The sequence below is a fragment of the Garra rufa genome, chromosome 1 (genome assembly GCF_049309525.1).
Source record: "Garra rufa chromosome 1, GarRuf1.0, whole genome shotgun sequence".
NCBI lineage: Eukaryota > Metazoa > Chordata > Actinopteri > Cypriniformes > Cyprinidae > Garra > Garra rufa.
Genome location: NC_133361.1, coordinates 33,571,757 through 33,584,184, shown reverse-complemented (window position 1 = coordinate 33,584,184; position 12,428 = coordinate 33,571,757). Strand labels below are relative to the sequence as shown.

General features: G+C 38.8%; 1 protein-coding gene across 1 annotated transcript in view; it reads right to left on the bottom strand.

Moving 5' to 3' along the window:
* Positions 1-11,619, bottom strand: part of LOC141302726 (G protein-activated inward rectifier potassium channel 1-like) — a 41,997-nt gene extending 30,378 nt beyond the window's left edge. The window contains exon 1 of the mRNA XM_073832434.1: positions 10,646-11,619. Within this exon, the coding sequence (XP_073688535.1) occupies positions 10,646-11,314 (669 nt within the window). The 5' untranslated portion in view covers positions 11,315-11,619. The remainder of the gene's footprint in view (positions 1-10,645) is intronic.
* Positions 11,620-12,428: the final 809 nt, after the last annotated feature.

Sequence of the window (12,428 nt, the reverse complement as noted above, 5' to 3'; positions counted from 1 at the left end):
TGTGATACTCTCAAATGTTTTTTCTCTATTCTATTTTGTTCAATTATTCTATTCTACTCTATTCATATTGTGGTACTGTCACGATGCAGGCAGGAACACACGAACAACGACGTAAATAAAAGACGTATATTTAATAAATCCAACAGAATACAGGCAGACACAGGAACACCAGGGGAAAACATCCATATAACATTAAAGACCGACAAGAGTACAGGGGAAAACACACACCTTAAATAGACAGACTAATTACAACCACAGGTGCAGACAATGACGGCGAAACCAAAAACACTCAGAACAGCGGGGGAGAATGGGAGAAACCAACAAGAAAGTCCGGGGGTGTGACATTACCTCCCCCTCCCGGAAGGCACGTCCTCGTGCCGACAAACAGACAAAAGGAAACAGTACAAAGTCTTAGGAGGGGGCTTAGGTGGAGGACGGAATCCCGGGAGGAGGGCACAAGATGGAGTCCAGGGTGGTGACGGAGGGAGGAGCCAAGGAGGTGACAGGAAGGGGCTGGAGCAGGAGGAGCCAGGTGGGACCCAGAACTCAGCCATGATGTAATCCCACGGTGGAGCCGATGGAGGGAGGAGCCATGGTGGAGGAGAGGCTGACGACTGTGGTGGGAGAGCCCGATGCGGCGACGGAAAGCCGAAGATCTTGGGTGACACCGCGGATCCGGAGGGCCAAGGCGGAACCCAAGGCTCTGGTGACCAAGGCGGAGATGGAGATCCGGAGGTCCGCGGCGGAGCCGGAGCGACAGAGGGCCGAGGCTGTGCCCGCGGGAGGGAGGAGGTCCAACGAGCCGGTGGGATGGAGCGACGAGGCACAGCCAGAGGAGTATAGTCCAGAGGCGAAGGTGGGGCGACGACTGACCAGGGCGGAGCCGGAGGGACGATGGAGCCCGGTGGAGCTGGTGGACCGACGGGCGACGGCGGAGACGAGGGAGCAGAGAGCCGGGGTGGAGCCGCAGGGTCCGAGGGCCGAGGCGGAGTCCAGGACTCTGAGGCTGGAGGCGATGGATCCTCCAGCCATGACACCGATGGAGATTGGCAGACCCGCGGCGAACCCACCGCACAGATGGTGGGCTGAGGGTGAGCAAGGGGACAGACAACAGACAACGGGGATTCATGAAGGCTGGGCGGAACCAGCGGTGACTCTGGACGGCTGGGTGGAACCAGCGGAGATTCAGGCTTAGGCAGAAGAGGGAGGGTGGGAGGGAAATCCAGGCAGATGGGTATTTCCGTGAGACAGTCAATTAAGTCCCCAGAGTTGTGCTCTTGCTCACCCCCAGTGGCGGTGCAATGGACGGGGCTCTCTACAGCCCTCTCTTGCTCCACGAAGCACTCCACCGTCGCGGATGTAATGGCCGGCTCACGCACCTGATCAGCAGTTTTGACCCCGTCGGCACTCCATACTGCTGTCGCTCCGGGCTCGGGCTTTCCGTCTATAAAGGGCTCATAATCCGCGGGTCGGGGTGGCTGGCTGGGCTCTGGGTCCGGAGTGGCACTGGCGAGATGCTCCTTGGAACAGGCGGGGAACGCGGGTCTGTTTCTCGCCAGTGTCCACTCCACAAATGCGGTGAAATCCGCTCGAGGGCCATCCTCGGACGACGGCGCTCTGCACGACGCATTGAGGCTAGCATCATAGAACGTACAGAGCGCGTCGTCCGGGTAGCTGGTGGTGTTAGCTACGAGCTGGAACATCAACGTGTATCCCTCGAGCGGTAAATCCCCCTGCTTCAGCCGGAGGAGGATGAGTTCAGGACGGAGGAAGGAATCCATGGGGGAAAACACAATGGAAACAAAAAGACTGAAAAACTGAACGATAAACAAAACGGGGTGGAATACGCAAAAAAAAACTGTTTCGGTCGGTCTTTCTGTCACGATGCAGGCAGGAACACACGAACAACGACGTAAATAAAAGACGCATATTTAATAAATCCAACAGAATACAGGCAGACACAGGAACACCAGGGGAAAACATCCATATAACATTAAAGACCGACAAGAGTACAGGGGAAAACACACACCTTAAATAGACAGACTAATTACAACCACAGGTGCAGACAATGACGGCGAAACCAAAAACACTCAGAACAGCGGGGGAGAATGGGAGAAACCAACAAGAAAGTCCGGGGGTGTGACAGGTACTCTCAAGTGTCCTCTATTCTGTTTTATTTTGTTCAGCTATTCTATTCTATTCTATTCTATTCTATTTTGTGATACTCTATTCTATTCTATTCATATTGTGGTACTCTCAAGTGTCCTCTATTCTATTTTATTTTGTTCAGCTATTCTATTCTATTCTTGTGATACTCTCAAGTTTTTTTCTCTATTCTATTGTATTGTGTTCAGTTATTCTATTTTATTTTATTCATATTGTAGTACTCTCAAGTGTCCTAAATTCTATTTATTTTTCAATTATTCTATTTTATTCTAATCATTTTATTTTGTTCAGTTATTTTATAAGTTTATTCTATTCATATTGTGGTAATTTCAAGTGTCTTCTATTCTATTTTGTTCAGCTATTCCTTCTATTCTATTGTGTTACTCGTGTTTTTCTCTATTCTGTTTTATTTTGTTCAATTATTCTATTCTATTCTATTCTATTCATATTATGGTACTCTCAAGTGTTCTCTATTCTATTCTGTTCTATTTTATTCCATTCTATTCTTGTGATACTCTCAAGTGTTGTTTTCTCTATTCTATTCTATTCTATTCTATTCTATTCTATTCTATTCTATTCTATTCTATCCTATTCTATTCTATTCTATTCTATTGTGTTCTGTTCTGTTCTGTTATGTTCTATTCGTTTAATTTCATATTGTGCTACTCTCAAGAGTCCTCTATTCTATTCTATTCTATTCTATTCTATTCTATTCTATTCTATTCTATTCTATTCTATTCTATTATATTATATTCCTGTGGTACTCTTAAGTGTTTTTCTCTATTTTATTTTGTTCAATTATTCTGTCCTATATTATTCATATTATGGCACTCTCACTTGTTCTCTATTCTATTCTATTCTATTCTATTCTATTCTATTCTATTCTATTCTATTCTATTCTTGTGATACTTTCAAGTGTTTTCTCTATTCTATTTTATTTTGTTCAATTATTCTGTTCTATTTTGTTCTGTTCTATTCATATTGTGGTACTCTCAAGTGTCCTTTATTCTGTTTTTTGTTCCATATTCTATTCTATTCTATTCTATTCTATTCTATTCTATGATTGTGATACTCTCAAATGTTTTTTTTTCTCTATTCTATTTTATTTTGTTCAGTTTTACTCTCAAGAGTCCTCTATTCTATTCTATTCTGTTCTATTCTATTCATATTGTGGTACTCTCAAGTGTCCTCTATACTTTTTTATTTTGTTCTATTTTACTTTCAAGAGTCCTCTATTCTATTCTATTCTATTCTATTCTATTCTATTCTATTCCATTCTATTCTATTTTATACATAATGTGATACTCTCAAGTGTTCAGCGTCCTCTCATTTCACTCACGTTTCCTCAACCCAGACCTGCACACAAGCCAGACATATATTCACTGTTCCTCATATTTCTACATGTTGCATTAGAATGCTCTTGTGTCTTCCTGAAACACAAGGCTGAATTCTATGTCTCCCACTCTTTCCCAACTCATGCCTTGTATTTTCTGGGTTTTTTTTGTCCCTTATGATAACGATCTTTGTCTCCTTTCATCTTTCTGTTCTTTTCTTCTGTTCTTTTTTTCTCTCTACCCTCTCTCTGTATTCTCTGTTCATCAATTCACAAACAATAGAGACTGTGACTCAGAACTGAAATTAGGTGAGAGCAAGGTGATAGATACAACTTCATTTGTTTGTAACTGAAGATACAATAAAAGTATGGTAAAAATTCATATGCTAATGCTTCTCTCAAATAAGAGGACATGGAAAGACAGATTGCAATTAGAAACAAACCAAATGTATGAAAGGAATAGTTCATTCTGTCATTATTTAACTTAGAATATAACACAATAGTTTCAATAACATGAGGGTGAAAAATGACATTCAGAATTCTTCTGTAGCAGTGTCTTGCATATTAGAGAGAATTTAGGATGAACCACGAGAGGGTCCGTCTGGCGTGACTATCTCTAGCGTACTGTTTGTTATTTGCACCTCCAGCGAATGATGTACAACAAGTACACACACATCCTCTCACAAAACACCACACCATATGTCTTGGACCCACTGGAAATGTTCATGTTCAATCATAGCATGTAAGTATGACTCTTTAAGCGTGCATCTCACAGCTAAAATTATAAATGCATGATCAATACTATCAAAGCACAGTTTAAATGTTTCTGCTTTGTTTATCTGGCTTGATGAGACATGATCTGACAAAAGGTGACTGGGAATGACTGAGACTGTGTGTGTGTGGGCGACTGAATCTAAATGGACTGGATATGCCGGCTTTAACAAAAAAATTGGCAGGATGCAGAGAGAGAGAGAGAGAAAGAGAGATGGTTTGTATGTGATTAAAACACAGAAAGCAATGCCAGCTTAGGTAGGTACGTGTTAAGTGCTCTTAAGTGTTAAGTAGCCTCCTTCAGCTGTTGTATAGGCAAGTCCCTCCAGTGCATATCCAGCTACTATTATAATATATTTTTAATTTATTGATACAAAATCATATAAAATTCTATTCTTTGACAAAGAAGTCCAGGCCAAATAGCAAGAGATAACCCAGACCACACATTTTTTTTCTCTGCGTTTAATTAAAATGTTTTTATTTTATTTTATATATTTTACACTGCCAGTCAAAAGTTTTTGAACAGTAAAATTTTTAATGTTTTTTAAACAAGTCTCTTCTGCTCACCAAGCCTGCATTTATTTGATTAAAAGTACAATTCTGAAATATTTTTACTAGTTAAAACAACTGGTTTCTATTTGAATATATTTTACAGTGTAATTTCATTTATATTTTAACTTGATATGATAAAAATGCCTTCCATATTTATTTACATAAAATATACATACTGCTTCCATACTACAACTTTAAAATTTTTCTGAAAACTATGAAAGTTGTTTTTGTATTCATATTCCAGTTCTTTAAAGGTTGTATCAGCGATTCTAGGCTGAAACATAAAGTGTCAAATTCAGCTGACCTTTCTTCATGATCCGCTTGCTGCCTGCCCCATAAATCAGCTGTAAAAAAACCCGCGTCTCTCTGGTCAGCCTAGGGTCCGAGATATGCCAAAAAAAAAAAAAACAATCGGTGCTACCAACGATTCCACAGCAAAACAAACAGTGTTCCAACCAATCACCGTCAGGGGGTTGGTGTTGTGGACTTTCGTACTGGTGCAGGGATGTGAGGGATTTATGGGGCAGACAGCGAGCGGATCATGAAGAAAGGTCAGCTGAATTTGACACTTTATGTTTCAGGCTTGAAATCGCTGATACAACCTTTAAATATAAAAACTCTTGGCTGCTTAATAGGGGTGGGGGGATCGATCCTAATATCGATAGTATCGATACTAACATTGGTATTGGAATCGGATCGATACTAGCCTGCTGAGATCGATACTTTAAGTTATTTTTTTCTCCTCTACACTTAATACATTTAACAAAGAGTAGACGTGTGTATATGCCGCTGTTTTCACATCTCGTATGCAAACATTGCTGCTGCTCCCCTGCTATGCTGTTTTGTTGTCATGCCATCACGTGACTCCAAGCGTAAGCGGATACTTTTGGTTAAAGCAAGATATGGAACAGTACAAATTTGCATCTGTGGCAACATCAACTTATCCACATTATTTTTCAATGCAGAAGTAAACTTTTTTTTTTCTGTGAATGTACGAGATGCTTCGCTTCATTAGGCACGTTAGGAAAATAATGAGAAAAATAACACTGCTATAAACCGATAAAACTGTTTGTGCTATCCACCCTGTGTGTTTATAAATAAGACAATAACACCTGTTTACAATATCAGTCAGCAAAACGAGCTGTTTTGTACTACTAAATTTGCTTGAGGCAGACTGGAAGCCAGACCCATTACATTTCTCGGATTTGGTCTTTTTATACATTATCACTGTCTTTAACCATTAAGCCACGTTAAACGTTTTCTCTATAAATGGTTTTCTATCAGAGGAAAACACTTAACATGCATGCACTTTGTGTTCTTATCCTGGGCTGCTTGCCTGCACATCATTAGCATCATCAGTATACTGAGAAAACAAAGTAACGTTATCGACAGACACTGAACTGAGGAAACAAACAACTTAAATAGTAGTGGCAGGGGGTGTAGCAAATTAACAAGACAGGTGAACCAAATCAAAGCTAATGGGGACAAACCAAATAAAACAGAACAACAGGGGGAGACAAAGGGAGAAACCAACTGAAGTCCATGTGAGGGGGGAAAACACTAGGAAACATTGACATAGACATTTAGCAGACGCTTTTTTCTAAAATCGACTTACGAAAGAGGACCTGGAAGCAATCAGAATCAACAAAACCACAGTAACATGCAAATGTTATGACAAGCCTCATTTAGTCTAACGCAGTACACATAGAAAGGGTTTTTTAAATTAGATTGATTTTTTTTATTTTTTTTTTTGGTTAAGAAAACAAGCAGTAAGTAAATTAATAGTCTAAAAGATTTGTTTTATTAAGAATATAATTACAATAGAGGGTGCTAGAGGGTCAATTAAATACAATATAATATAATATTTTAGTCAAATCAACATTAGTTATTATTGATACACAATGCGTAATTGGTCATTTAAGTTTATGTTTTTGAAAGGAAAAAGTATCGGTATCGGTATCAATATCGGCGATATTGGCCCTGTATTTACTTAGTATCGGATCGATACCAAAATTTGCAGTATCGCACACCCTACTGCTTAAATAGCCCTCAAGCACAAGGAGAAATTACAGATGAGAAAAGATTTAGGGTTATATGAGAGAGAGAGAAAGAAAGAAATTTTCTTTCCAATTTATGTTCACATTTCATCACTCTCTTTCTCGCTTCTTTACCCCCCCCCCTCCCCTCCTTTTTTTACTTCTAATAAATTCAATTCTCTTTCTCTCACTGTCTGTTTTGTTTGTGTTCCCTGATGCTGTCCCAACCTCATACTATTCACTATCTCTAACCAACTAGTTTATTCTCTATTTCTCATCATCTTCTTCTCTCATGGAGAGAAAAACTTCGGCATAGCTTAAACTGACAGTCTGCTTCATTAAGTCAGACACCATTGACCAAAGACTCTTAATCAATCACAGCATTCACTTGGCAGTAGATAATTAGTGTGAGCTCTGCGAAAGATTTTTGGAGTGGGCCTGAAAGGTCATCCATCCGTATCTTTGAAGAATATTCACCTGCTTTAACTCTGTAATTGTTCTGCGGGCTGAGATTGGTTATTTTAACATTATTATACTGGATAGATTCAGATGATCATGCAATTTCAAGGCACATGGGCCATAAAAGATCAGTTCTATTACACTGACCTCTTTGTTCACCTTATCAGCGGCCTTTGACTGGCAATCCTATTCATCAAATACAGGGAAGAAATCCTCGTTGTGTGAGTGTGTCAACTTTCCATGCCTTATTCATTTCATTTTAAGCCTTTCCGTTGACTGAGCTGATATGGAACAGCAGACACACACACACTCACACACACAGCAGCATCAAAGCATAGTGTAAGAACACATAGTATGTTTCTACTAGAGCTGTTATGTAAGCATCTTCTTCTGGACAAAAAAAACTTTCATTGACCAGAACGATTCCTCTCCCCCTCAGAATATATTCTGCACAGCTCTAGCAGTGCACTCACGTGCACATCTGTAAATTCTGCTTCATTTTCTAAGGCTCTGAAAGTTATTGCCTGCAGCTGTAAGCCACAAAAAAAATCCTCCTTCACAAGTGTGCAAATGCAAATTTTCCAGCATCTCTCTGGCTGTGACCTCAGCTCCCGCCGGAGTCTTAGAGAGGCTTATGAGCTCAAAACCCAGAGACATTGTCTTTTCTCTATGCATTTTAGAAGGAACCCTCTAAAACCGAAAGAAATGTCGCTGACGTGGAACCGCCTTCCAATTAGCGAGCAGGTCGGTTTAAATGTCACTGGTTACGAGTGACAGATGTTAGACACAGTTAGCCGTCTGTAAAACTCTCTCATCTGAGCCTTTTGTCACTGGAGTCTCATCTTGTTCAGCTGTGACGATGGCTGTCCATGTCGAGATTACAATAATAAAATTTCAAGCTTTTTCATGTAACTGGTAATCAGTTGTGAAAGGGGTACCCACGCGCCTCGAATTCTCAGCTGTACTGACTTCCCGCTAAATCACATTTCACAGGTCCCTTGATTGTCACTTATTCTCAAAAATCGTTGCTCGGTATGGTTTCTGTGAAAGAAGACAGTGCATTTCTGAGGAAAAATTGAGTCCTACAACTACCGTGACAGAGAAACTCAATATCAGTGATTAAAAATGAGGACAAACATTCAGTGCACTATGCCTAACAGCAGGGATTCACAAACTTTTTGTCAGACAAACTTGTTTGACCAAATATTTACCCCTTTATATAAGGTAATATTTTAATTATTTAACATGTTGGTTAATGGTCACGGGACATGCAGGTAATCATATAAATGAGTTGTTTACTTAGTTTTTTGATTGTTTTTAGATTAAAATTCCTTCTATAATTTCATTTTTATGATTTAAATAATCATAAGCTTTTTATCAACTCACAAACCCCCTGCAGTTTCCTTACAGACACCCAGGAGTTGCGAACCCCAAACTGATTCAACAATAAGGCATTTTAAGCTGTAAATCCTAAATGTTATTAATATTTGCACTAGCATACATACAACTGCATCAAAAAGAATAGAATAACACTAAGAAAGAAAGAAATCATGCCACCCTTTTAAAACTTACTAAAACCTTTTGTGAGAAACAGACAAGACTATTTATTCCTACACATTATTGATTTCAAGAATGCAAAATACACTACCAGTCAAAAGTTTGCACACACTTCCCCATTCTTTTTGTGTATGTATTAAAATATTTGAAAACAGCCTTCTAATTCCTTATAATAACTTTCTGATATTTCTGCATTTTAATGTTTTACACAATATGTAAAACATGTTGTCAACTTATAAATATATGAATTTCCACTACTGACACACATCCTGTTTGCGGTTCAACGCTTGATAACTATTTTTCATGGACAAAGCACCACTAAAGCTCTAAAAATCTCTGACAGTCAAAAAGGATTCTACCTACATCACACAAGATATTTAAAGAGATAGCAAAATACATAACACATGCCTCTTAAAAAACATCTTAAAGTAGATCAAACTTAATTATACAACACTGCTAAATAACTAAAGAGTGTTAAAGTAAAATAAAAATAAGAAATAAATAAACAGTGCATAACCTATTTATGCACATATACTGGCACTCAACAACAACATGAGATTATTAACTAGAAGTCATTCCAGTATTACATCTTGGCACAGGAATAACCAATGAATGAATGAATGAATGAACGAACAGAAATATATATATATATAAAATAGTTTCCAAACAGCTTGGTGATTTAAAGACAAGCCATTTGTTGATCCATACAGTGTAAAAATGTAAGTAATTGTACAATAAATTAGTAAAATCCCGTTAATTGGTTAACTTTGCCATATCCAACAAATAGTATTACTGTAAAATGTTGTTTTAAATGTTTTGTAAGTAAAAAATATACACAGTCAAACCAAAAATTATTCAGACACCAGATATAATTGGTAATATTTATTTTTAGTGGGTGCAGGACACTATAGTTAATTTATGTAAGTGAGGATTTATGAAAAAAAAGAAAGAAAAGCAAACTGTGACATGTTATATCCAAAATGCAGTCTTAATGCAGTCGACTACCAGTAAAATTTATAAAAAATCTGGAACCAAAAATGATTGACACTTTGACCAGACAATGTTTTGTTACGTACCTTTCTATCAAAGTTATCTGACAATGAATTTGTTCTGAAACAATTTAACTTTGATTTCTTGTCATATTTCATTACTATTTTCTAAACTATTGTGAATAAACTGTGATAATGTGCAAAATGTTGAAGGTGTCTGAATACATTTTGGTTTGACTGATATACACTACTAGTCAAAGAGAATGGGGAAGTGTTTCCAAACCTTTGACTGGTAGTGTGTATAGCACCTTACAATACTTTTGTTTTGAGTTATATCGGAGTACTTTATGTTGCATTTTACGGCATTTAGTTTATTGCATTATTTTAGTGCACATTTTACTAATAATATTTTGCATGTTCTGTGTTTATATTAGGCTACATATTAGTAGTTGTTGCTAACATTGTTAGAGAGAAAATTTAGGCATATCTAGATATAAACAGGTTGGTATTGACGTTATATATTTATGACAAATAGAGACAAAATGCTTGCATCTGTAGCCTCTTTTAAAGTTACAGCTGGCAGCTTTTAATACAAATGTAGTTTATAGGCTGGGGTATGAATACGCTTTTGAAAAAGTACAATAATACAAGTCTAAATTAGGATACTGCATTTCTTAAAAAAAATGTTTGTTGTACCCTTCACAGCTTGGCTGTATTGTGCCGTAATAATTAGATAAACCAAAGGCCAAGCAGAGCTGTAGGTGTGCAGTGTGTGTTTTCACCTTTATGAGTTTACACCTGATTTGCGCGGACACCATATGGCTGTTCCTCAGATTGCCCACGCGGAACATTAAGCAGAGTTTTCCGTCTCGCTGTGAGATCACCGCATCCTGGCTGAACATGAGCGTCTCTGCGCGCTTCTTGGGCTGGGACATCTTAATGAACATGCAGCCGATGAGAAACGCGTCTACTATCGAGCCCAGCAGAGACTGGAACAGAAACAGGATGATGCCCTCAGGGCACTTCTCCGTTATATAGCGGTAACCGTAGCCAATGGTCGCCTCAGTTTCAATGAAAAAGAGGAACGCTGACGGGAAGTTGTAAACATTGGCGACGCACGGAGTGTACGAAGCGTCATGGCCATGATTCAAGTCCCCTCTTATGTATGCGATGATCCACCACATCGAGGCCATGACCAGCCAGGCGATGGTGTAGGTGAGGATGAAAATGAGAAGGTTCCAGCGCCACTTCAAGTCCACAAGCGTGGTGAACAGGTCGGATAAATAGCGACTGGTCTCTCCGCCGAGATTCCCATGCTGGACGTTGCAGCGTCCGTTCTTCTCCACGAAGCGCTGGCGCTTCTTCTTTACCGGTGCGCTGGGGAAAGACGCGCCTCTGTTCGTGTTCACCACCTGGTAGTCTTCTCCAAATTTACGCCTTAGCGCTGCCATGACTTCAGCACTTTTGTTTCATTAAACCAGGGGGTTTAATTATCCTAAAAAAAATCAATAAGGAAACTTACTTTCTCTGTAGCATGGTTTTGGTGCCTTTTCACTTTAAAAAGTAGATGGAAAAAGGTCGCGAGGCAGGGAAACTTTTTTATTTCCAAATCTGGACTGTAAATGTAGTCAGGAAAGCTGAAAGCGCGTCCCTGCTATAATGTCAGTTTACTACAGCATCACTGTACTAGTCTCTCTTCTGGTCGGGTTTCTCTGGATGTCCGTGTGAAATGCACGGGTTGTGTTCTCTGTGCACTTTCGGCTCCTCTGCACATAATATGGCATGAACAGGAGAATATAGAGAGAGAAGAGAGAGTGGGTGTGAGGGACGAACGGGTGGGAGGAGGGGGCTTGTGTGAGCGAAATACTATTTTCTACACTGGAAAAGATGCTTGTGCGGTATGTGTGTGTGCGCGCGCGTCCCTGGCATGGGGAAGAAGATTGGATTTCCAGTCCAGTGTTGAAATCAATACGCTACACTGTAGACTACTTTGGCGTCTTGTTAAAGCGGATGCAATATTTCTTATTGTCATGTTAGTATTAATATAGACAAAATAAATTGGTCTTTTTTTGTGATTAAAGGCAAAAATTAAATCATAATTTCCCTCCAAAACTGAACGGAATTCCGCAGTCAAAAATTCAAGCTAACAGCGCCATCTGCTGACTGAAATGCGTGAGTACACAATTCACTAAAACAAACGATAGCAGTTTATTCATTCATTCATTCATTCATTCATTCATTCATGAATGCCTAGGATAGGAATTATAGGGGGTTTGGGTGTTATAATAAGTTTTTATTCCTATAAGTCATCTCAAAGCAAGTCAAAACAAAATGTTTGGAAGTTATTGGTCTAAATAAAATAAAATAAAATATAATTTGCCTCTTATAAAAAATATTTGTGACTATAAATTTACCATCCTTTTTTTGCATTTATTTTTATTCTTATTAATAAGGCACACATATAATAATAATAATAATAATAATAATAATAATAATAATAAAATCATTTGTTGTTATATATATAATAATAAATCTTAATAATATTTTGTACAAATCATAATATTC